This window comes from Lissotriton vulgaris, chromosome 12 (assembly GCF_964263255.1).
Source record: "Lissotriton vulgaris chromosome 12, aLisVul1.2, whole genome shotgun sequence".
In the NCBI taxonomy this organism is placed as follows: domain Eukaryota; kingdom Metazoa; phylum Chordata; class Amphibia; order Caudata; family Salamandridae; genus Lissotriton; species Lissotriton vulgaris.
The window spans coordinates 2463764-2490288 of NC_141700.1; the positions used below are offsets into that span (position 1 = coordinate 2463764).

Below are 26525 nucleotides of genomic sequence, written 5' to 3' on the forward strand. Positions count from 1 at the left end.
GAAACAGCGATCCTCCATATTGTTGATGATGCGCTACAGGCTCTTGACCAAAATCAAGCATGTTTACTGATTCTCCTTGACCTTTCATCGGCATTTGACACGGTAAATCATGAAGCATTACTGACCAGGCTACGGGACAGGATGGGATTGTCGGGAACTGTGCTGAAATGGTTCGAATCCTTTCTACAGAACAGAACGCAGCGCTTCCTGGTTAACCAATCAATCTCACTTCCATGCCCGATCTCATTAGGAGTCCCTCAAGGATCGACTCTATCTCCTGATCTTTTTAACCTATACGTCGAACCTCTCACAGAAATTCTCCAAAAGTCTCAACTATCCTATCACATGTATGCTGATGACACGCAAATATACTTAAAGATTGCATCCCTAAAAGACTTGGAACTAATGAATGAGACACTAAAAATGGCACTTCAATGGTTAACTACAAACCATCTGAAGCTGAACGCACATAAAACAGAGTTCCTACTAATCTCACCACCAAGGAACAACTCAGAAATAAAGGAATGGACGAAAGTCGTGACTGCGCTAAACTGCACCCCAACCCTGGTCAACTCAGCTAAATCACTAGGAATCACCTTAGACGAGAATCTTGACATGAAAGCCCACATTAACTCAATGGCGAAAAGTGCCCGCTTTCACTTGAACTACTTAAGAAAATTGAAACCATTCATCTCAGAGGCGGACCTCAAACTGGCAATCCAATCCTTAGTTATCTCGAGGATTGAATATGGCTGCACCACCTTAGCTGGCTTACCAAAAATGTCTACGGCACCTCTAAAAGCCTGCCTTAACGCGGCGGCAAGACTTATCACCGGAACCAGGAAATATGATCATATATCCCCGCACCTGAAAGCTTTAAACTGGCTACCTTATGAAGCCATAATCCAAATGAAGATAGCATGTATCACACACAGAGCGCTACACGACAACACGCCAAGGTATCTAGCCAAGAAAGTTCAACTGTCCGGCGGCAACCGACCAGCTAGGAGTGCTAAGGAGTTGCTGCTACGGCCAGCCATCTTCCGAAAGAAAAAAACTTATGACAGAGCGTTCTCAGGAGCTGCCCCCAGAATATGGAACTCACTCCCTCCAAATATCAGGAAGATCCAGAATCTGGTTACATTCAAGCGGGAAGTGAAGAGCCTGCTGATGAATAGATACATTACCTAGTGAAGATCACTGCTCACGATTCTGATATACTAATGCCTTAGTACTGAGCTTGTATGGCACGAGTAAGGGAAGCATAATCAATACTAAAAGGAACACATATTCTTTGATATGAGAACAACCTAAAGGCCACCACTAATGAATATTTTGACAGATCACGAGAACAGCACCCCATACGAACATATACCGAGCTACCTCATATTGGTTATTTGTTATATATACCTGTTTTAGTTACAAATTTAGCCATAGCATATTTTAACGCGAACGCCTCACGTGTTACGAATATATAGTTGTTGTACTTTAATTGTTTTTATATGTTAACTGTTTTTTATATATGTTAACCTTCTACCTCACCTATGTTAAGCGCTCTGATACCCAAGGGTCTTGTTCGCGCTATACAAAACTCTACAATAAATAAATAAATAATAAATAAATAAATAGGAGCGAGTGGGGTCTGTGACCTGCACTTGCGAGCACCTCTGAAATCCGTTTGCCTTTAGACTTCATGTAAGGGGACAAAGGTGTGCTGGGTTTTGAAGCCGCATTTGGACTCCTGTCTGTGGAGGTGTCCACCGCTGCCAAGTGAGCTCAGGTAGTTTGTGGCCCATCCACGAGCCCTTACTTTTTAACCACCAGGTATTTTCATACTGAGCGTTGAACCTCTGCACACAACGACGACAAAAGTCACAGAATGCAACATGTTGAATTAATACTTTTTTTATTAAAAAGCCACATTTGGCCAATAGCCCAATTCTTGGTGGGATTCTGGAGGCCATACTTGCTCTTGCTTCAACACTATAAGTCGCAGCTCGCTGGAGGCCAGGGCTGGCTGCAGAGGGCTCACCTGACCTGGAGCCGCTTGGCAGCAATGGTCCTTGGCCGTCATTGCTGATCTCCCCCTAGGTGGGATATTTAGGCTTGTGAGTGTTGTGGAGTACTTTTTAAGAGGAACTGGGTTATTGATGGTGGCGTATTGCGTTCGAAGTGTCTAGACTAAATCCCCTCCTTGAGGAAGCTTTGGGCTCCTGCGCTCCACCATCCAGAGAGTCAAGTCCTGGACAGGAGAGCTTGGTAATCCGTGTGGGCGGGGTCCAGCTGGACTGTGGCCCCAGGCACAGCTGGAGCCAAGTAGCCTCTGGCTGCACTGGAACCTCAGGGCCCCTCCCCCATGCCTTACAAAGTGCTCGCCCTTCCTAATGATGCTGTCTCCTCCTCTTCCCTAGGGTCTGCGTGCTCTGTTGGGGTCTACCTTGTATTCGGCTACGGGGCATCCCTGCTGTGCAACCTCATCGGCTTTGTTTACCCAGCATACACCTCGTGAGTATGACGTCTCTGGAGAGTCCCACCTCTCTTGTGCCATCCATCATTAGGTGGCCTTTTCTGTCCCTGCCTCTAATCCTGTGGTGGCCCTTCTGTCTCTCTGGCTGCCCCCTTTCTCACCTCCCCATCGACCCCCTCTCCACGTCCAACCATTATCTGGTGGCCTCTTAAGTGTGTCTTCTTTTCTTTGGTGGCCCTCCTTTGGCTCTGCATGTCTCTCTGGTGGTCCCCTCTCTGGCATCACCCCCCCCTCAACTTCCACATATTTCTGATGGCCTCTTCCCTCTGTCTCCCCTGGTGACCGGCTCTGTCACCATTCGTTATGTGGCCTCCTCTGTTGCCCTCTTTTAAGGCCCCATCCTGATTCTGTTAATCCCCTTCTCAGGAGGTCCTGCCTTCACCTCTCGATCATCTCTTTCCTCTACAATCTGCGTCCGCCATCCTTTAACCGACAGGTCTCTCTGCTTCTCTTTCTTTCTGACTGCATCCACTTTGCCTCCGCCTCCCTAACTGGCCACTTAGAATACGGCATTGGTTGAGCTACGGGGGTGGGACCGGACCTCGGTGCTTTCGTGCCAGCCCCTGCAAATGGTGGAAAATCACATTGGGGCCTGGGTTGGCTTCCTGCAGGAACCAGACTTCGGTACAGCAGGGTACCTCCAGGAGCCGTTCACAGAATGACCCTGGGTGACCGGCTGCAGGAAGCAGTGACTCCTAGTGGTCAGTCACAGAATGACCCTGGGTGATCGCCTGCAGGAAGCAGTGACTCCTAGTGGTCAGTCACAGAATGACCCTGGGTGACCGGCTGCAGGAAGCAGTGACTCCTAGTGGTCAGTCACAGAATGACCCTGGGTGATCGCCTGGAGGTAGCAGTGGCTCCTAGTGGTCAGTCACAGAATGACCCTGGGTGACCGGCTGCAGGAAGCAGTGACTCCTAGTGGTCAGTCACAGAATGACCCTGGGTGACCGGTTGGAGGAAGCAGTGACACCTAATGGTCAGTCACAGAATGACCCTGGGTGACCGGCTGCAGGAAGCAGTGACTCCTAGTGGTCAGTCACAGAATGACCCTGGGTGGCCGGTTGGAGGAAGCAGTGACTCCTAGTGGTCAGTGAAAGAATGACCCTGGGTGACCGGCTGCAGGAAGCAGTGACTCCTAGTGGTCAGTCACAGAATGACCCTGGGTGGCCGGTTGGAGGAAGCAGTGACTCCTAGTGGTCAGTGAAAGAATGACCCTGGGTGACCGGCTGCAGGAAGCAGCGACTCCTAGTGGTCAGTGAAAGAATGACCCTGGGTGACCGGCTGCAGGAAGCAGTGACTCCTAGTGGTCAGTCACAGAATGACCCTGGGTGACCGGCTGCAGGAAGCAGTGACTCCTAGTGGTCAGTCACAGAATGACCCTGGGTGACCGGTTGGAGGAAGCAGTGACACCTAGTGGTCGGTCACAGAATGACCCTGGGTGACCGGCTGCAGGAAGCAGTGACTCCTAGTGGTCGGTCACAGAATGACCCTGGGTGACCGGTTGGAGGAAGCAGTGACTCCTAGTGGTCGGTCACAATATGGTGCCACTGTCTGCTGTGCATGGAAGTTGGGGACGCGTGTGGGTGGCTGCCACTCCCGAGCTCTGCAATGCCCTGGCACACAGCTGGGTGGGGTGAGTGCAGCGCAGGCAAAGGGGGCTGTATGGATGGACTTTAGTTTTTGTCCAAGGTGTTGGGTATAAAGAAACGTCTGAAATGCAGCTTCAGTTTTATTGGTCGAATTCAGTTCCATAAACTCCTGGATACACTAGAAATAAAACCTTCGTGTGTTTCCATGAAATGAGGCCGGAAGTATAGCAACAAGTCCGCCTCAAAGCTTGTGGTGGTGAGAGATGCAACGTGTTCATGAAGTTCACATCCTTGTAACTGGGAAGCATCGATCTGTCAGCAGAGCAGTTAATGATTACAGGACCCGACCCATTGCCCTTCGCACCATGTGTGAGACCGGCCAGAGGTGTCTCTGCTGCACCCGCGGCATCCCTCGGCCTCTCTAGTGAGAGCCGGCTCGGTCTCATCCCAGCCAGGTACAGCTTGTTTGCAGCTTGGACTCCTCCCAGCCGAGCTCACCTCTGCCTCTCCCAGCCAGGCGAGCCCTGCTCCTCCCAGGGCCGGCACAGCATTGTCCTTCCTAGCCTGGCACAGCTTGACTGGGTGGAGCAGGAGAACCCCCTGCTGTTGTAGTGCTTGGGGTGGAGTCGGACCCCCTGCTGTTGTAGTGCTTGGGGTGTGATCGGACCCTCTGGTGTTGTAGTGCTTGGGGTGGAGTCGGACCCTCGGGTGTTGTAGTGCTTGGGGTGGAGTCGGACCCTCGGGTGTTGTAGTGCTTGGGGTGGAGTCGGACCCCCTGCTGTTGTAGTGCTTGGGGTGGAGTCGGACCCCCGGGTGTTGTAGTGCTTGGGGTGGAGTCGGACCCCCGGGTGTTGTAGTGCTTGGGGTGGAGTCGGACCCTCTGGTGTTGTAGTGCTTGGGGTGGAGTCGGACCCTCTGGTGTTGTAGTGCTTGGGGTGGAGTCGGACCCTCTGGTGTTGTAGTGCTTGGGGTGGAGTCGGACCCTCTGGTGTTGTAGTGCTTGGGGTGGAGTCGGACCCTCTGGTGTTGTAGTGCTTGGGGTGGAGTCGGACCCTCTGGTGTTGTAGTGCTTGGGGTGGAGTCGGACCCTCTGGTGTTGTAGTGCTTGGGGTGGAGTCGGACCCCCGGGTGTTGTAGTGCTTGGGGTGGAGTCGGACCCTCTGGTGTTGTAGTGCTTGGGGTGGAGTCGGACCCTCTGGTGTTGTAGTGCTTGGGGTGGAGTCGGACCCTCTGGTGTTGTAGTGCTTGGGGTGGAGTCGGACCCTCTGGTGTTGTAGTGCTTGGGGTGGAGTCGGACCCTCTGGTGTTGTAGTGCTTGGGGTGGAGTCGGACCCTCTGGTGTTGTAGTGCTTGGGGTGTGATCGGACCCTCTGGTGTTGTAGTGCTTGGGGTGTGATCGGACCCTCTGGTGTTGTAGTGCTTGGGGTGTGATCGGACCCTCTGGTGTTGTAGTGCTTGGGGTGGAGTCGGACCCTCTGGTGTTGCAGTGCTTGGGGTGGAGTCGGACCCCCTGCTGTTGTAGTGCTTGGGGTGTGATCGGACCCTCTGGTGTTGTAGTGCTTGGGGTGGAGTCGGACCCTCGGGTGTTGTAGTGCTTGGGGTGGAGTCGGACCCTCGGGTGTTGTAGTGCTTGGGGTGGAGTCGGACCCCCTGCTGTTGTAGTGCTTGGGGTGGAGTCGGACCCCCTGCTGTTGTAGTGCTTGGGGTGTGATCGGACCCTCTAGTGTTGTAGTGCTTGGGGTGGAGTCGGACCCTCGGGTGTTGTAGTGCTTGGGGTGGAGTCGGACCCTCGGGTGTTGTAGTGCTTGGGGTGGAGTCGGACCCTCGGGTGTTGTAGTGCTTGGGGTGGAGTCGGACCCTCGGGTGTTGTAGTGCTTGGGGTGGAGTCGGACCCTCGGGTGTTGTAGTGCTTGGGGTGGAGTCGGACCCCCTGCTGTTGTAGTGCTTGGGGTGGAGTCGGACCCTCGGGTGTTGTAGTGCTTGGGGTGGAGTCGGACCCTCAGGTGTTGTAGTGCTTGGGGTGGAGTCGGACCCTCTGGTGTTGTAGTGCTTGGGGTGGAGTCGGACCCCCTGCTGTTGTAGTGCTTGGGGTGGAGTCGGACCCCCTGCTGTTGTAGTGCTTGGGGTGGAGTCGGACCCCCTGCTGTTGTAGTGCTTGGGGTGGAGTCGGACCCTCGGGTGTTGTAGTGCTTGGGGTGGAGTCGGACCCTCTGGTGTTGTAGTGCTTGGGGTGGAGTCGGACCCTCTGGTGTTGTAGTGCTTGGGGTGTGATCGGACCCTCTGGTGTTGTAGTGCTTGGGGTGGAGTCGGACCCTCTGGTGTTGTAGTGCTTGGGGTGTGATCGGACCCTCTGGTGTTGTAGTGCTTGGGGTGGAGTCGGACCCTCTGGTGTTGCAGTGCTTGGGGTGGAGTCGGACCCTCTGGTGTTGCAGTGCTTGGGGTGGAGTCGGACCCTCTGGTGTTGCAGTGCTTGGGGTGGAGTCGGACCCTCTGGTGTTGTAGTGCTTGGGGTGGAGTCGGACCCTCTGGTGTTGTAGTGCTTGGGGTGGAGTCGGACCCTCTGGTGTTGTAGTGCTTGGGGTGGAGTCGGACCCTCTGGTGTTGTAGTGCTTGGGGTGGAGTCGGACCCTCTGGTGTTGTAGTGCTTGGGGTGGAGTCGGACCCTCTGGTGTTGTAGTGCTTGGGGTGGAGTCGGACCCTCTGGTGTTGTAGTGCTTGGGGTGGAGTCGGACCCTCTGGTGTTGTAGTGCTTGGGGTGGAGTCGGACCCTCTGGTGTTGTAGTGCTTGGGGTGGAGTCGGACCCTCTGGTGTTGTAGTGCTTGGGGTGGAGTCGGACCCTCGGGTGTTGTAGTGCTTGGGGTGGAGTCGGACCCTCTGGTGTTGTAGTGCTTGGGGTGGAGTCGGACCCTCTGGTGTTGTAGTGCTTGGGGTGGAGTCGGACCCTCTGGTGTTGCAGTGCTTGGGGTGGAGTCGGACCCTCTGGTGTTGCAGTGCTTGGGGTGGAGTCGGACCCTCTGGTGTTGCAGTGCTTGGGGTGGAGTCGGACCCTCTGGTGTTGCAGTGCTTGGGGTGGAGTCGGACCCTCTGGTGTTGTAGTGCTTGGGGTGGAGTCGGACCCTCTGGTGTTGCAGTGCTTGGGGTGGAGTCGGACCCTCTGGTGTTGTAGTGCTTGGGGTGGAGTCGGACCCTCTGGTGTTGTAGTGCTTGGGGTGGAGTCGGACCCTCTGGTGTTGTAGTGCTTGGGGTGGAGTCGGACCCTCTGGTGTTGTAGTGCTTGGGGTGGAGTCGGACCCTCTGGTGTTGTAGTGCTTGGGGTGGAGTCGGACCCTCTGGTGTTGTAGTGCTTGGGGTGGAGTCGGACCCTCTGGTGTTGTAGTGCTTGGGGTGGAGTCGGACCCTCGGGTGTTGTAGTGCTTGGGGTGGAGTCGGACCCTCGGGTGTTGTAGTGCTTGGGGTGGAGTCGGACCCTCGGGTGTTGTAGTGCTTGGGGTGGAGTCGGACCCTCTGGTGTTGTAGTGCTTGGGGTGGAGTCGGACCCTCTGGTGTTGTAGTGCTTGGGGTGGAGTCGGACCCTCTGGTGTTGCAGTGCTTGGGGTGGAGTCGGACCCTCTGGTGTTGTAGTGCTTGGGGTGGAGTCGGACCCTCGGGTGTTGTAGTGCTTGGGGTGGAGTCGGACCCTCGGGTGTTGTAGTGCTTGGGGTGGAGTCGGACCCTCGGGTGTTGTAGTGCTTGGGGTGGAGTCGGACCCTCGGGTGTTGTAGTGCTTGGGGTGGAGTCGGACCCTCGGGTGTTGTAGTGCTTGGGGTGGAGTCGGACCCTCGGGTGTTGTAGTGCTTGGGGTGGAGTCGGACCCTCGGGTGTTGTAGTGCTTGGGGTGGAGTCGGACCCTCGGGTGTTGTAGTGCTTGGGGTGGAGTCGGACCCTCTGGTGTTGTAGTGCTTGGGGTGGAGTCGGACCCTCTGGTGTTGTAGTGCTTGGGGTGGAGTCGGACCCTCTGGTGTTGTAGTGCTTGGGGTGGAGTCGGACCCTCGGGTGTTGTAGTGCTTGGGGTGGAGTCGGACCCTCGGGTGTTGTAGTGCTTGGGGTGGAGTCGGACCCTCTGGGGTTGTAGTGCTTGGGGTGGAGAAGTGTGACTTTCTAGTGTTGTTCTTGGGATGAAGCAGTGGGGTCCTCTGCTGTAGTTCTTGGGGTGGAGCAGTAGGACCTCATCCCCTAATGTAGCAGGTCTTGGGGTGGGAAGGGACCCTTTATAGTTCTTTTGATGGAGGGCAGGGCTCTCTGTTGGCAGTACCTGGGGTGGAGGGTCTTACATCTTAGTAGTGTAGTATTATAGTTTTAGTTTTTGGGATGAATAGAAAAGAGTACCATGAATGTAAACCTGTGAGTAGAAACTAAGTGCAAATTACATATTTCTTTGGCATCATTGCTACTGTAATGAATCTACAGACTGCACGTCCTGTCCTTTTAAGCTTCAACTTCCTATTTCAAAGATTGGCGGCAACTTACAAAATACACATACAATGAAGAAAAAAACATCTTTAAATGGGAAGTCTAAATCTACCAGAAGTTAAAAGGTTAATCGTAGTTAACACCATATTTTCTATATATTTTTTGGGACGGCTGTGCTCCCTTCACCACCGATCTCTTTACCTCCACATTCATCTTGTGTTAAAAGAATGAGCTACACTGCATAAGAAGCCCTTGTCTCAAAGACTGCATTTTAGCCGCTGAGTTTGGAAGGAGCTTTTCAGTTATGTGAACAGCTGTCGGCCCACGTTTTCAGAGCCTCCTTCCCGCGTTCCCCCTTCATACTGAGAAGGTTCACCATAGAATATGCAGGTGTTTTCCCAAACGTCTCCCGAGCTGCATCCTTTGTCTCACACACAGAGTAGGTTACTCCCAGAAGTACAGAGCTGTCCTTCTGTCTCCTCGGAGGTGCCGTTCCATTCTCTTTTCACATTCTGAGAAGGTCCCACCCTAGGGTATGAAGGTGTCCCCCTCAGCCTTCTCTCCATGGCTCTCATCTCCTGAAAAGCATGTTACACCCTGGGGTATGAAGGTATCCCCTCAGCCTTCACTCCAGAGCTATCCTACCATGGTAAGCAGGTTACACCCTGTGGTATGAAGGTATCCCCTCAGCCCTCACTCCAGAGCTATCCTACCAGCAGGTTACACCCAGGGGCGGTGGGTGACATTTGAAAGTGGTGGAGCGCAAAGTCATTTGCATCCAGCACCGTAGCGAGCGCAGCGAGCGATCCCGGACCCCAAAAGGGGGGTTTGGGGGGGTTACCACCCCCAAGAACATTTTGAAAAAAAAGAAGAAAAATCATGCATTTTCAAGCAAATTTGAGAAAGCAGGAAGGTTAATAAAGCAATTGTGAAAGTGCAGTTATTACATTAATAGATGGCATAACATAGGTAGCTGCTTATTCAGTATAACCACAGAGCTTCATACATTCCGTCCTATTATGCTCAGGTGCAGAATTCAGACTATAAGACTTTCATGGAAATCTCAGCTCTAAGACCTTGCTGACTGGGATACGGACTCTCAGGTGCAGATGGCACATAGAATACCATTACGTCCTTGTCCAATACTGTGCCATAGTGGTTGCTGGAGGCACTGAAACAGACATTGCTTGAGGGCCTGGAGAGTGACCACATACATAGCCCTAATAGAAAAGACATTCATTGTGTCCATGCTGTCATCAGGGTTTAGCTGTTCAAATACTCAATGTTAAGGTAATATACTCTTGTGGTCCGGCTCCCAATAGAAACTGACAATTCTAGAATTTAAAACATCCTGATCACTCCCAGTAGAGAGCATTTTTAAGTGCTCTCTCAAAGTCAAATTGGCTTCCTTGACAGGAATGGGTGAGCGTTTTTAGCTATACATGACAAGAGAACGTAGCTCCTTTTAAAGGCATAGCTACAATGTCACACATGCATCGACAAGCTGTGATAATATGCATAGATTACGGGACTGAGCTCATACTGAAATGTTGGGGGCGTGAGTTGCATGGTTTTAACACAGTAGGTCAGTAGACGTCCCTCCCATGATAAGTCAAGGGATTTTGCTCCCTGCATTGACAAGTTGGGAGCACTATGAGTAGAGTTGATGCCCTCCAATCCAGCAGAAGTGTAGTGCTATGCACTAGAGCAGTTAGAGCTGGCACACGTGTGGCCACTGCGTGTATTAGGACACAGTCAAAAAGGAGAACTTACAGGGAAAATGATGAAGCTCAACCGTGTACCAAAGTGTTTCTGTCCAGTGAAATTGGCATTCTTTCACATCACATGATTATGGCAGTGTGGACAGTCATCTTGGCGGCTATAAGCAGTTCCCCATTGACCCGCACTTATTGGGCCCATAGTAAATCTGTCTCCATCTGAAAACGTACGTGAGATGTGTGTGTGAGCTCACACACACGAGATTGGATCTTTCTTGTTAGTATGTAAGTAAACCTACAAAAGTATAATGCACCAAAAAATGTTTGATGCAGTCAGACCACATGTATCAAACCAAGTACTTTAAAACACGTTGAAAACCGTACAGCTTGGATAACGGCACAATAAATCAAACCACTTTGAGGTGCACAGGTTAATTTTCCAACTGCACAAAAGATGAATTTCCATAGAATAAATATGAATAAAAAAGCAGTTGTAGCATATGTTCGAGGACCTCCCTGACCTATGAGTGTCTGCTGCAGCTAACAGATCCTCATGTCACCTTTACCTGCTGAAATTTCGGGAAGAATAATAAAAGGACAAGAACATTCAAAGCCATTAAGAGCAAGTCTTGTCATGAAGTCCCAAACACCTCAGAAATAAAGAGAAGGAACCGAAGATGCAAACAAATAAAGCCTTGTCGGCCTCTAAACTACACAGTGGAGGGATAATATTTCATGCCTTTAATAAAATCAGGATTATCCTCCATGAAATTGTGGGAAATGTGTGTTTTATAAGAAAATTGGAGGCTTTAATTATGCTACAGTGGGAAGGGTACGGTGCTGCCTGGCAGGGGCAGTCATGCTTGCTCCTTTGTACGGTAGGATGGGTCAGGGAACCTTTTCCGGTTTTATTACGTTTTCTAGTATAGCTGCCCCCATACACCCCCACCCTTCCCTCAGCCCCTCAGCCGTTCTCCTAAATCATGCTGAAAGAACAAGTATTGCAGGGGACCCATCCGGAACGGGCAGTGTGAACGGGTTCACAGGCATATTCTGTTCCACTCCGTCCAGTTATTGATTGACACCTCATCAAGATGCAAGTAAAACCCCATGCCTGGTGCACACGGGATGCCACTGAATGGGTGTGGGGGGAGGGGGGGATGGTGCCGGGTGGCTGGTGTTCGTCCCCAGATACCCTCCGCCTCAAGGTTCCTTCGCAATGTCTTTTTTTTGTGAGTCTCGGCTCTGAATTACAATGAACTGGGCAACCAAACCATGGCTTGTTGTCTGAATCAAGGTGCATCAGCAGATATGGTCGTGAACCCCAGTGCCTGAACTACAGAGTGCCAGGAAGGAGCGGTGTGCAATTGCAAAGCTGAGTGTTGTATCCTGTATTAGAAAGAATGTCTAGGTTGCTGCAGGGCAAAATTGATTTGCATTGGTTCGGCCCGGGTTCAAGTGCTGGACTGCTGGGGAAGGCCCAGACCAGGACTCGAGGCACTGACCGGTGTCTACAGTTCGCTTTAGTGGAACAGGAGATAGTGAGGACGGGACCTAGAGATTAGAGAATAAGGAAACAGAGGCTCCGCTAAGGTTGCGACGACAGGCAGCAATACAAAAATCCGCCGCATGCCTGCAGAAATTAATTAAAACATTATATGAATGCAGCACGGCACCACGCGCACCCACCTAGGCTACTGTGTCTCACAGAGTCTCAGACAGTCATGTGTTAAATTAAATGTGTGGTCGACTCACTCGACTCATGTGTGGACCGTCTGACGTCTGCTGGGTGGCTGCTGGGCTCAGGCTGCTGGCTCACTCGACTCGACAACAGAAGTTCTGTGAATAGAATATCCCCTCAGCCTTCCCTCTAGAGCTATCCTACCATGGTGAGCAGGTTACACCCTGGGGTATGAGGGTGTACCCCCCTCAGCCTTCACTCTAGAGCTATCCTACCATGGTGAGCAAGTTACACCCTGGGGTATGAAGGTGTCACCCTCAGCCTTCACTCTAGAGCTATCCTACCATGGTGAGCAGGTTACACCCTGGGGTATGAAGGTGTACCCCCCTCAGCCTTCAGTCTAGAGCTATCCTACCATGGTGAGCAGGTTACACCCTGGGGTATGAAGGTGTACCACCCCTCAGCCTTCTCTCCAGAGCTATCCTACCATGGTGAGCAGGTTCTACCCTGGGGTATGAAGGTGTCCTCCCAGCCTTCTCTCCAGAGCTATCCTACCATGGTGAGCAGGTTACACCCTGGGGTATGAAGGTGTACCACCCCTCAGCCTTCTCTCCAGAGCTATCCTACCATGGTGAGCAGGTTCCACCCTGGGGTATGAAGGTGTCATCCCAGCCTTCTCTCCAGAGCTATCCTACCATGGTGAGCAGGTTCCACCCTGGGGTATGAAGGTGTCCTCCCAGCCTTCTCTCCAGAGCTATCCTACCATGGTGAGCAGGTTCCACCCTGCGGTATGAAGGTGTCCTCCCAGCCTTCTCTCCAGAGCTATCCTACCATGGTGAGCAGGTTACACCCTGGGGTATGAAGGTATCCCCTCAGCCTTCACTCCAGAGCTATCCTACCATGGTAAGCAGGTTACACCCTGTGGTATGAAGGTGTACCCCCCTCAGCCTTCTCTCCAGAGCTATCCTACCATGGTGAGCAGGTTACACCCTGGGGTATGAAGGTATCCCCTCGGCCTTCATTCCAGAGCTATCCTACCATGTTCAGCAGGTTACACCCTGTGGTATGAAGGTGTACCCCCCTCAGCCTTCTCTCCAGAGCCATCGTACCATGGTAAGCAGGTTACACACTGTGGTATGAAGGTATCCCCTCAGCCTTTGTTGTGTTTCTATCTAGGACCCTAATTCGATATTCCTGATTCATGCCCTTATGTGGTTATAATAAATAATATCCCTATAAAGGCATAAGAATCATATCCATATTTAGTATTAGCCCATGCAGTTCAAATACGGCAAGGCTACTCCCCTAGGCTCCTAGAAAGTACAACGCGTTCTGTAAACAAACCAAACCTCCAGCAGCCCGGAAAATCCCCCTGCTCTTGTTTTGATTTGCACAAGAACTCCTAGAGTCCAGAAAGAACTGTTAGTTCTTAGTGACGTCTTATGTCCAACCTTACGTCAAACCCGGCACCTTTCAGGTATAAATATACCAACGTTGCCTTAAGCAAACACACAGTGGTTTAGAGCAGAGCGGCTATCTACTTGCCCGGAATCCCAGCTGATGCGAGGAGCTGAAGGAAGCCGTCCCTCCCTTTTGACGCACTGAGAAAGACGCTGTCTTTTTCTCCAGCCGAGAAAATCCAGCTCCGGTGTTTTCCAGTCACCCTTGCGGGTTGCTGGGAGATCGAGTCCTGAGAACGAGATACAAGACCTCCTGCATTATATTACCAAGGTACGGAGCTGACTAAACCCGTAAGAGAATTCTTGACTCAGAATCTTGGCAAAAACCAACTTAATTTAAACTGCAACTTATTTACTCCTTCCCACGTGTTAGGCTTAGGTCAGGTACACCTGGTAGGCATATCTTAGAAGCACCAGTTGAGTACGTTAGTCAATGTTTTTATGTATGTGTATATTTTATCAATTTCAAAGTATCATATGGCTAAGAAACCATATCAATGCTTTTACATTATTATTTCATAATACTCCTTTTACTGTACGCACGTTACTTCATGATAAGTATTGCAATTATGGCAATTCATTTCTCTTGCATGAGAAAGAAGACTGCTCAATAAATAACACCTTTTATTGAAAACGCCCGTCTCTCTATTTCTCTGCACTCTGGTGAAACTAAGTATGCATGATTGACTGAGTGAAATAACCGTCTATTGTTTTCACACAACTCTAGAGATACACTCTTTATTCTGAGGGAGCAAAGTTGTCCTGTTTTATGGTTGTCAGAAGCTAATCCCTTCTTGTCTGAATCAGGGAAGTTAAACCCTTCCTATTTCATTCGAGAAAATTTCTAGTGACCTCTGAGCTAGCTGGCAAAACGAATTAAGTCTAACATAGTCAGTAGAGACCTAGTCGACCTCAGTCATACGTCTACACTGCTGATCATATTATTCCAATGCGCAGAGCCTATTGGGAATATAGGAACGACAATACACCTTCACTCTAGAGCTATCCTACCATAGTGAGCAGGTTACACCCTGGTGTATGAAGGTATCCCCTCAGCCTTCTCTCCAGAGCTATCCTACCATGGTAAGCAGGTTACACCCTGGGGTATGAAGGTATCCCCTCAACCTTCACTCTAGAGCTATCCTACCATGGTAAGCAGGTTACACCCTGGGGTATGAAGGTATCCCCTCAGCCTTCACTCTAGAGCTATCCTACCATGGTGAGCAGGTTACACCCTGTGGTATGAAGGTGTACCCCCCTCAGCCTTCTCTCCAGAGCTATCCTACCATGGTGAGCAGGTTCTACCCTGGGGTATGAAGGTGTCCTCCCAGCCTTCTCTCCAGAGCTATCCTACCATGGTGAGCAGGTTACACCCTGGGGTATGAAGGTGTACCACCCCTCAGCCTTCTCTCCAGAGCTATCCTACCATGGTGAGCAGGTTCCACCCTGGGGTATGAAGGTGTCCTCCCAGCCTTCTCTCCAGAGCTATCCTACCATGGTGATCAGGTTCCACCCTGGGGTATGAAGGTGTCCTCCCAGCCTTCTCTCCAGAGCTATCCTACCATGGTGAGCAGGTTCCACCCTGCGGTATGAAGGTGTCCTCCCAGCCTTCTCTCCAGAGCTATCCTACCATGGTGAGCAGGTTACACCCTGGGGTATGAAGGTATCCCCTCAGCCTTCACTCCAGAGCTATCCTACCATGGTAAGCAGGTTACACCCTGGGGTATAAAGGAGTACCCCCCTCAGCCTTCTCTCCAGAGCTATCCTACCATGGTGAGCAGGTTACACCCTGGGGTATGAAGGTATCCCCTCAGCCTTCACTCCAGAGCTATCCTACCATGGTGAGCAGGTTACACCCTGGGGTATGAAGGTATGCCCTCAGCCTTCACTCTAGAGCTATCCTACCATGGTGAGCAGGTTACACCCTGGGATATGAAGGTATCCCCTCAGCCTTCACTCCAGAGCTATCCTACAATGTTCAGCAGGTTACACCCTGGGGTATGAAGGTATCCCCTCAGCCTTCTCTCCAGAGCTATCCTACCATGGTAAGCAGGTTACACCCTGGGGTATGAAGGTATCCCCTCAGCCTTCACTCTAGAGCTATACTACCATGGTAAGCAGGTTACACCCTGGGGTATGAAGGTGTCCTCCCAGCCTTCACTCCAGACCTATCCTACCATGGTGTGCAGATTTAACAGTGGAGTATGGAGGTGTATTTCTAGTTTTCCTACTCCCATTTCATACTGAGCATGTTGCACACTGCCGTATGGAGAGGTCTGCCCAATTTTCTTTGTCAAGTTCCCCTCCCTTTCTCTCCACTCCTACTGAACAGGCTACACCCCAAAATATGAAGGTCTTTTTGCAACCTTCTCTCCAGAGCTCCCTTTATGTGCCCCCTCTTATACTTTGCAGGTTACACCCCAGTGTATGGAGTTGTCCTCTTCCACTGACCCCTCTTGTCACTGCTTGAACTTTTGCCAGGCTCTTATCCTGTTGGTGGAGGTCGAGAGCAGTTGCTCCCCCTTCCAGTTACTTATTTGGAAATATGTTAAATCCTGGACTCTGTGCAGGGGTGAGAACTATGCAGTGTCCTCCTGTGACCTTCACTTTCCATAGGGTACCAGCCACCTGGCGTTCCCACGTTCAAGGGATCTTTGTAGAGCAGCATCACTTCATCCACACAGAAGATGCAGAAGTGACCTCACACCGATGACCTCCCAGGAAACCATACTGCCTGACCTCTTCTAGTTTGATTTGGGGTATTTCCTTTTTAAATCCTAGAACTGTTAACCTATCTCTGCAGCACAAAGTGGGAGTGAAACCCAACAGCAACCAGCAGCTTACTCGGGAATTAAGAGATGAGGTCAGGGGTGGGTAATTGCAGGGGTTGTAAAGCTCCCTCCTATGGGTAGCGACTGCTATCCCAGCTTAGTTTCCTAAGCTTAGACTCCTTCTGGGCTCACCCGTTTAGTACAAAATATATTGTTTTATAAGGGTTCTTGCCCCAAGAGGTGTCTAAACTGCACTCATGCCTCCAGTCTTTGCCCTAACGAGTGTTGTGACAGTAGGGCACTTAGCACAAGTATTCATGAAATGATGCTGAGCGGCAAACTGGAGTCCCAGCAGCACATGAGCCCTGCCCCGTTCAGCAGCTGCTTCTGTTTTGATTACTGGTTATACTGGTTAACCATCAACTTTAATATATTTGAAACTTGCATAAAAGAAGCAAGAAATTGAAACCACACAATGTTCTCCCGGTGGAGGAAATGAAACGCTGGGCCCTCTCCCTCTTATTCAATAGAGAACAATAATATAGTACACGTTACACAACTACTCCTTTCTAGCACAATACAAGACCCTGTCCAACCTACTACATCACCACAAATCCCAGCTTTCAGACTGAGCCTGTCACATAAAACGAATTCCATCGCTAGCCCCCTGTGCACAATGATACATTTTCTGACCATCACTCTGTCAATGGTATTGAAAATGAACCAAAACATTGTAGTGGGGCTTAAAGGCCTTCTCTTAAAGAAGCTCCGATATTCAATGCAGTTTTTCAATTTATTCCAGTACATTTTTATTTTATAGATTAGTTTGCTCAGGTCAAATATAAAACCATACAAACTTAAATATGCATAATATCTTTAAATGGATATCAAACTTTCAAAAGAAATTCATTTACAAATAAAACTAATTTGACTGCGCCTTTGTAAAGCCATAAGTTCATCACTTTTAAGATGTTTTCCAGTGTAATCAAAACCTATGTCTTCCAATGACATTTATACAGTTTATATTCCTGGTTAATTGAGAATCTTACACTGGAATAATGAAAGTGCAAAAGATTTAAACAATTTTCCGCAGTGTCTGATATAGTTTGGTGGGTCTGAATGACCTTTCTACTTCCCAACCATGTTTAATAGTAATGGAACCATTCTATTTGGCAATGCGTAGGTATCTATAATAGTATACAAATCTATTAAGTAATACTGATTTAATCCACTATCACAGCAGGGCTTAAAAAATATTAAGTCCTGTAAGCTTTTCCCAATATATGAAGTATCTCTCTATACTCCATTATCTTGACAAGCTTTATTCATTTTCCTTAGATCCTGCTTTAGATACTGTACCAGGTTTAACCAGTAACCCTGATTCCACGGTTGTTCTTGTACTGTTGATAAAAATACATTTCAGTATTATCCATTAACTCATTGTCTATAGTTGTTCTTGTACCGTTGTTGATTAAATATAGATTTCAGTATTAACCGGTAACTCTAAGCCTATAGTTGTTCTTGTACCGTTGGTAAATATAGTTCTGATGGATACTTCTGCCTGTGGATTCCTCACCTTATTAATATCCCCTGCGCCAGCATTCAGCGGAAACTTTTTCCTAGCTCTGCACGCCTACGAGGACGTCACAATGCCACGGCTCCGCATGACGTCACCGGAGCCATAAGAGCCTCGTCGGCGTGATGACGTCCTTTCCCTTTTTTCGTGCTGTCGGGGCGAACGTTTTTCTGGCGCTCTCCATATTGTTGAGATACTTTGTAGTGTTATTCTTCTTTAAACTGTTGCTTTTAGGATGTTGTTTTCGAGCAATTCTGGATTCAAGCTGTGCAGAGAGTGTGGGGGTCACAAGTCCATCACTGCCCCCCATGAAGACTGTTTATGATGTTTGTTGTCTGATCACGAAGTGGAGGATTGTTCCAGCTGCAGGAAGAGGAATCCTAAGGCTCTTAAAGAACGGAAAGCAAAGCTCTTTATGGCTAAGGCGAAAAGGAAGGAAGAGGTCGAAAAAGGGCGAAGTCGTTGGCTTTGTACTCGTTGAAGTCGATGAAACACAAAAAGAAGAGAAGACATGGATCTCGGCGTCGTTCGTCGAAGTGTAAGGATTCGAGGTCGGCTTTGCCTGTCTCTCGATGTCGTCAGAAAGAACTTGCGTCTCCTTCGCCTTCTCCTTCTCCTCGAGTGACTCCGGAGAGATCTCCTTCTTCTAAAGGCACTCCGGCGCCGTCTCCGGCGCCAAGGGGTTCGCCGGATTCGGAAGAGTTACCACTCCAGATTGTTTCTACTCCTGCTTCTCCTGTGCACAAGGTCGTTCCGGTGGATCCAGCTGTTCAGACGCCGGATGCTACTCGTTTGGATTCTTGGTTGAATCCATTTCCGCAATTTCCAACTCCAGGATCCGATCCTACGCATTTTTTGAATGCTATGTACAGAGTTTTTGCTAAGGCAGCCTTCCCCTCTGGAGCACCTTCAGGTCCTGTGGGTCTGCTGGCCTTCAACTTGGGTGTGCCTCAGCACTATGCCCAGTCTAACAAAAAGGAGTTTGGCCCATGCGGACAGAAGTGGGGTAAGGGCCCAAATACTTTGTGAAAAAGAGAGGAACCCACACTTCAATGTGTTTTTCACCATTCGATTTTAGATGAAAAAGATAAACAAAGCTTAATATGTTTACCAAGGCGATTATTTACGCCGTTTTTATTTTGCAATTTTTGGAGAAAAAAGCTTGGCATGTGCAGAGAATTTACACTGTCATTTACGTACTGGCCAACAAGGTTTGAGTGACTAAACCACAAAAAACATAAATTTACAAACATAAACAATATGGAAGCATGAAGCTAGTGATGAACAAAGGTTTTTTTCTGTTTGCAACAAGGTGAATAACAAAGTGAAAAAGGTGTCAAAAAAGGGAGGGAAAGATGTCAAGATATTCTTTCAATAACATCAGTAAACGTAATTTAGCAAACTTATTTTCATCAAGAAGCAACCTTTTCAATGAAGCAGCATAAAAACAAAATAACCTCTCGGAAACAGTGTTTTTAAGGTTATAGATTCCTAAGTGTTTTGTACATATTTCCAAACTTAGGACATAATCCTGTTCGCCTACGCGTTTCGAGTTTGTGGGGTTTCTTCACAAACTCTCTTCAGGGCCAAATGAATTCTTTCCCCTGTTCCTTGACCTATTAGTGGAAACACAAGCAATTGTGTACACTCATTAAAATTGGCTCACCTAAGCCTGCTCATACCTTCTCATCTGTACAACTTTAAAAGGGAACGTACCTCAGGGGACTTGAGGTACATTTGGTTGATCCAGAGTATTAGAATGGGATTTCTCGGGTCAGTGCGTTTTCTGGAAAGACACAAAATGTTGTCAGGAACTGCTCTGTTTAGACACCATTATCCTACTTATTGTTGCGGTAGAAGCTGCCAATCGTGTCCTACCTGAATTAGTAGCTCGAAGGAATTACAGTGGACGCTGCAAGTTTTTGTATGGAGGTGGATGTTTAACCGTTTCCAAATCTTCTTTATTCGGGGAGGGTCCTCGGGCGGGCCGGTCCCATTTTGGTATTCAGTGAATGAATCTGCAAAGAAGAGAGGAGCAACGAGCGCCAAACGTTTAGACGCACTCGTTCGCTGGTCTGTAGTAAGCGCGGCTTGTGGGGGCTGGGCGCTTGCAGTGTCTTAAGGAAGCGCGCGCGTCAGTGCTTTGCCGAATTGTTCATTTCAGAACAGATAGCTAAAAACTATATGAATCGCAGTCTGGTTGTGCCATTTTACAGCCAAGTAACAAGACGTACCTGCTGGTGTGTCAGCGTGTTCCACTTCCTCATTCCATCAGTTGGAGTGAATGGCAAACCGTTCCAACAGTCTCTCTGAGAGGCTCACTGTTATGGGGCCAATCACAGGAGGGCTAGTTTGGAAGACACCACTGGTGCATTATGGGACCTGAAGTCAGAATTCGAAATGGGTCAATTTCAGAGTCTTGAGATTTCACTTATTGAATTCAGGCCCGTGTTGATGGTATCAAAGCGGAGTATTAGGTACGCTTCTTTGCGCAAAAGTGCCTGCTCCACATTAGGCGATCTATGTTGTGGATCTAATCCCGACAAGACCGTCCATTTGAAGTCTGTTTCTCTGTGGCTGGCAGCCAGAAAGTGCTCGACCATTGGGGCATTCTGCACTTTTTTTCTTTAGTCTCGAGCGGTGTTGTGTTATCCTGACATTTATCTGTTGGCACGTTTTCCCTATGTACAATTTATTGCACGCACACAAAATCCCATAGATAACATTTTTACTCTTACAGTTTGTATGCAAACTGTGTCTCCATTTGATGCCATTGTGGCAAAATTCATCTCCTTCTACAACATTATTGCAAGCCACACACATACCACATTTATGGTGGCCTGTAATGGGTTTGAGGTTCCATCTGGAAATGAGATCACTCTTTGGTTTTTGTATGTAGCTGTCAGCTCTAATGATCTGTTGGCCGACGCTTGGATTTTTCTTCATTGCAAAAATCGGCTTTTGTAAAGGGAATTCCATTCCCTCCAACATGTGCAAATTGCGCAAAATGATTTGGCGAAACTTATTAGTGTGAGCCCCATAGGTAGTCACACAGACTAGTTTCTCCAACTCTTTCTTGTTTTTGATTATAAGCAAATCTTCTCTTGGAGTGAAGCGTGCTCTTTTTTTGGAGTGTTTCAGTAGTTTCTGGGGATAACCCCTTTTGTTTAGTTCTTGGCAGAAGGTGTCTGCGTGTGTATTGAAATCCTCGAGTTCAGAACAATTACGCCTGATTCTCAATAGTTGGCCATAAGGGAGGTTCTGTTTTAAACACTGTGGATGGGCACTCTTATAATGTAAGATAGTGTTTTTATCTGTTGCCTTCTTAAATAGAGTGGTGGTGAACTTATTTCCCTGGGTACAGACCGCCACATCAAGAAACGTCATTTTTTGGTTACTGAAATTGATAGAAAATGTGATGTCAGGGTGTCTCGAGTTAAGCCATTCGTGGAAGGCTATGAGCTCTGTCTGGCTCCCCTGCCACAGGAGCCAGACATCGTCAATATACCTCAACCACTGTATGATGTTTGTACTGTAGGGGTTGTCTTTATAAATGAACTTTTCTTCGTATTGGGACATATACAGCACGGCCATTTCTGGTGCGTATGGACATCCCATAGCTGTGCCTTTGACTTGGACGAAGAATTCGTTCTCAAATTTGAAATAGTTGCTTTTCAGTGTAATGCGGGCCAGAGCTAGAATAAAGGCAGTTGGGACTCTGTGGGGTCTTGTACGTTGTTCTAAATACAATTCCATCACCTCAAGGGCCTCATCTTGTGGAATTTGAGTATAAAGTGAGGTGACGTCCAACGTTACCATTAGTTGTGTTTCAGAGTCAAAGGTCATGTCCTGGAGTTTATTGATGAAGTCAATGGTATCTCTCAGATACGATTTGACTTCAGGCAAGAATGGCTTCAAGAAGAAATCAATATACTTTGAAGCAGGCTCTAGGGCTGAGTCGCACCCGGAGACAATTGGTCTCCCGGGAGGTGTTGTACTGTTTTTATGAATCTTCGGTAAGAAGTAAAGGACAGGTGTTCTAGGTGATTTTTTGTTTAAGAATTCGAACTCCTTTTGACCCAGGAATACATTCTCTAGTGCCTCGTTGGTAATTCGGGCAATTCTATCTTGAATTTCTGGTAACGGGTCCTCTTTAACCGCTCGGTACCACTCTTGATTATCAACATGTGTCCTTCCTTCTGAGAGATACATAGCGCGAGGCCAAACCACCACTGCACCGCCCTTGTCAGCCTGTTTAATGATAATAGATGGATCTGATTTCAAGTCTTTTATGGCCTTAAGCTGACCCTTACTGATGTCATGGTGAATGAATGTTTTGCTCTTCTCTAATTTTGTTAACGATGACAGGACCGCTTGTTCAAAAGCATACACCTGTTTAGGTATATTTGTGGTAGGCAAAAATTTCGATTTAACCCTGAGACCCGTCGTTTCACAACTTGTAGTGGCTTCTGTACCAGCGAAATAAGTTTTTAACCTAATCTTGCGGCAAAAATCCAGCGCCTCAAGTTTGAGTTTGGTAAAATCTGTTCGTCGGTTTGGTACGAATTTGAGACCCAAATTTAAGATGGTACTTTCATCTAAGGTGAGGGTTCTGTCTGAGAGGTTAACTATTGTAGATGTATCTAGCTCTTGTAATACCTGTTCCTCGTTCGCATTTCCCATGGTTCTTTGAAGCGGACGTTTTGCTGTCCGCCCCTTTCTAAAAAAGGTTGTTTTGAGCCCTTTTTGTTTTGCTGACCTCGATCGGAGTCAGCAGAGGATCCTGACGATGAGGTCGAAGAAAAGGTGGTAAATCTTGATCTCAACCTTCCCTGATATGAATTTAAAGCTCGTTTAGAGTCAATAGTAGTGTAGTAGTCCTCTTTCAGAAATGGGTAAACATTTTCTATTTTGAACGACTTTGAATCTTTTTCAAATTGAGCAGTTTTGGTATTGATGGTGATATCTTTGAAAGTTTGGATTTCTTTTTCAATTTTCTCCAATAGATTTTTAGCCTCTAATTCAGTTTTATTGTCAGCTATTGCTTTTAGGAGTTCTTCAATTTCTTTCTCCTCCTCACTGCATAAACGTTGGGCGGTCTCAATTGTATGGACCATGAGGTCCCTGCTACATTTGGTGTTAATATAGCTAAAACCTTTTTTATACTCAGTATCTTCAACGAAGATCACTGGTATATTTTTTACTTGTAGGCCCCAAGGTATTGTGCCGGCCTGCAAATGTTGTAGAAGGAAATATCCGTGTAACTCTGTCCTTATATGTTTCTTCTGGAGGCGAGTTAATTTCTCTGCTTCATTTTGATGTTTCGCAGTAGTACTGAGAGAAAGACCTGAGAAGGGTTTGGAAGCAATCCAATTTTTTATGTGGCTTTCCGAAAATGACAACGTTTCATTCTCTGACATATTTTGACAAGGAAGGATTCCCTGTCATAGAGTTAATCAAATCAATAATATCCAAGAGACAAAAATTGTCTCAGTCCTGACTCGCTCGGGTAACAACCCGCCCTAACACTGTCTAACAAAAAGGAGTTTGGCCCATGCGGACAGAAGTGGGGTAAGGGCCCAAATACTTTGTGAAAAAGAGAGGAACCCACACTTCAATGTGTTTTTCACCATTCGATTTTAGATGAAAAAGATAAACAAAGCTTACAAAGCACTATGCCCAGGCACCCTTTGTGCCATTCATGCAGACGGTGCCGTCATGGCAGTTTCCGGCTCCGAGAGTTTCGACTCTGTTCATGGAGTCCCCAGCACCGTCTGGTGGACCTTCCTTCCTCTCGGCCTCGCGCGGCACCGATTCCGCCTTCGGATGCTCCTTCGATGCCAGCTCCAGAGATGTCGGCGCCGCTTGTGGCACTGCCGACGCTGATTCCTAGAATTCGATCGAGGAGAGAGGCGCAGAGACTGCTTCAGGAAGAGCAGTATCAAAGGCAGGAGGACGAAAAAGGTGAAGTAAAGGAGTTGGTGGATGATTTTGAAGGCATACAGGATGCAAGTGGGCTGGACACTTCTCCTGAGTGAGAGCTTTCATCCACAAGGGCTTCTCCGCCTCAAGAGGTTGCCCCATACCATACTGTAATATGAAAGGCGGCAGAGCTTTTGGACTTACAGTTGCCAACTGCTGAGTATAGGCTAAATTTACTCACGGAGGTTCTACATTCGCCTTCATCAATAGATGAACCTTTGTTACCTTTTAACCACATCCGCGCTAGTGGTTTTCTGCACCTATGCTGGGATTTTAAAAAACCCATGTTACATGACGAGCTGGGCTCGTCATCAGTGTGCTAGGAGGCTACACCATGACGAGCCCAGCTCGTCATGAGCCTGGAAGGGGTTAATGAAGCCTTGACTGAGCCTATTCTAGAGGTATAGCGGAAACCACTCTCTTCTCCTGCTGTGTTCAAATCAGTGTCAAGAAGGTATAGAACTGCTCCAGGGGATCCTCTCCTGTCATCTCATCTTTCTCCAGAAAATTTGGTGGTGTAGGAGTCGTGCTCTAAACGGTCTTCGGGTGGTTTTCCCCAGGCTCCTGCTGACAGGGACTCTAAAAAAAACTGGAGCAGTCTGCTAAGAATGTCTTCATCTTCAAGCATGGCTCTTAAATCTACCAATGCTACCTGTTTGTTGGGCAGTTATATTCATGCTTTGATGGACTCTGCAAAGCAATTGGCACCCAAGTTTCCTGATGAAGAGAGGGGGCATTTTATGGAGGTTCTTACAGATGCTCAGGCTACTGCTAGACTGGTTATTCAATCTGGCCTGGATACGGCAGATTCAGTGGCCAGTGTTATGGGTTCTTCCAATGCTACCAGGAGGCATGCTTGGCCTAAATCCTCTGGTTTTTCCCCGGATGTTCAAGCTACTCTGGTTGATTTACCTTTTAATGGGTTGAAGCTTTTCGGGAAGAAGGTAGATTCTGCCCTTCAAAGGTTTAAAGACAGTAGAGCTATGGCGAAGTCTTTGGGACTGCAAACCCAGTCAAGGGGTTTTGGATATAGAAAATAGGTCTTCCTTTCGTGGCTTGCGACAACCTCCGCATCGGCAGCAGTAAAATCAGCTCTGAAAGTCCTATAGAGGAAGACCCAAGGGTCGCTAGCGTGGGTCCACCCGCTATCTCTCCTCCTCCTCTTCTACCTCCCCTGCTCTCCTTGGTAACGCAAAAAACAGCCCTAGATCCCCCATCTGGGATCCTGTAGGCCCTCTAGGGGGTCGGTTGTCTCATTTTCCACAGGGTTTAAAATCAGTTATGTCAGACCTTTGGGTTTTAAACCTTGTAGAGAATGGGTACGCCCTTCCTTTTGAGAATTTCCTCCACTTTACCCTCCTTGCCAAGGTTCTTGTTCCGAGGACCATCTCATTCTCCTTCAGAAGGAAGGTCTTGTGCTCTTACAGAAAGGTGCAATAGAGGTGGTCCCGGAGCAGGAGAGGGGTCAGGGATGCTACTCCCGGTATTTCCTGATCCCCAAGAAGGATGGCAGGTTACGTCCGATCCTGGACCTCAGGATCTTGAATTTTTACCTCAAACCAGAGAAATTCAAGATGCTGACCCTTGTGCAGGTTCTTTTTGGGACTGCAGCAAGAGGACTGGATGGTGTGGATTGATTTACAGGATGCGTATTTTCACATTCCCATCCTGAAGTGGAAAGAACTAGTTACTTACCTGTACACTATGGTTCTCCAGTATTATCTTTCATAGATTCACATGCTTGTATCTTCCCCGTCGTCATGATGGGAGTATCCCCGTAAATAAAAACCATAGCAGTAGAAGAAAAAACTGCCTGGAAACCATAGAGTAGTGAAACAATAGGTAACCTCTCCTCCTCATTATGTGGCCCAAACTACAGCCAATCAGCAGCCAGCACCAGCCTACACCATTCCCAGCAGAGCCACCATACCTTCGATTCCCTACCGCCCAAGAGTGAGCTATGCAGGAAACCAGAGATAAAAGGTGGTCTACCTAATGGAAACGGGGAGGTGGGCGGGCGCATGTGAATCTATGAAAGATAATACTGGAGAACCATAGTATACAGGTAAGTACCTAGTTCTTTGTCCAGTATTCAATCTTTCATAGATTCACATGCTTGTATCAGAGTAGATAGCAGTCCTTGTAGTTAGAGCGTTTCTAGGCTAGACCCCTTTCTTTTCTTGGGGCTGTGTGCCATAAATTCCTTTTAGAAAAAAGAACTCGTTACGAATCAAAAGGTACGAACAACCAAACTTTGCCATTACAGTTATTAGCGTAAAGAGAAACCACATCATATAGAAAAAAACAGAGAATAAAATTCATAAACATGTACCTTATTTAAAGAGATGTCGCAGAACTGCCTGTCCCACTGCTGCATCTGCTTTCCATTCCGTGTCCAGACAGTAATGTTTGGCGAATGTATGAGCAGTCGACCAGGTTGCTGCTCTGCATATGTCTGGAAGGGGTACTCCTGCTAGCAATGCAGAAGACGTCACCATTTTCCGTGTATCATGGGCACGGACTTTCATGTCGAGAGGCCTTCCTGCTTTCTCTTGACAGAAGACAATGGCGGATGCAATCCATCTGGAGATGGAGGAACGTGAAAGGGCCAGACCTTTTCTGGGCCCTGAGTAAGCGACAAACAGTTGGTTTGAGTTGCGAAAGTTTTTTTAGTTTTCTCAGTGTTGAACTTTAGGCATCTGACAATGTCCAAAGTATGTAGAGCTTTTTCAGCCGCTGTAGAAGGATTTTTAAAATATGTAGGCAGGATC

General features: G+C 48.3%; 1 protein-coding gene across 2 annotated transcripts in view; it reads left to right on the forward strand.

The window, feature by feature from the left end:
• Positions 1-26525, forward strand: part of REEP6 (receptor accessory protein 6) — a 124009-nt gene that overhangs the window by 58887 nt on the left and 38597 nt on the right. For both annotated transcript variants that reach the window (XM_086946648.1, XM_086946649.1), the window contains exon 2: positions 2412-2505. In XM_086946648.1, coding sequence (XP_086802774.1) covers positions 2412-2505 — 94 coding nt within the window. The remainder of the gene's footprint in view (positions 1-2411; positions 2506-26525) is intronic.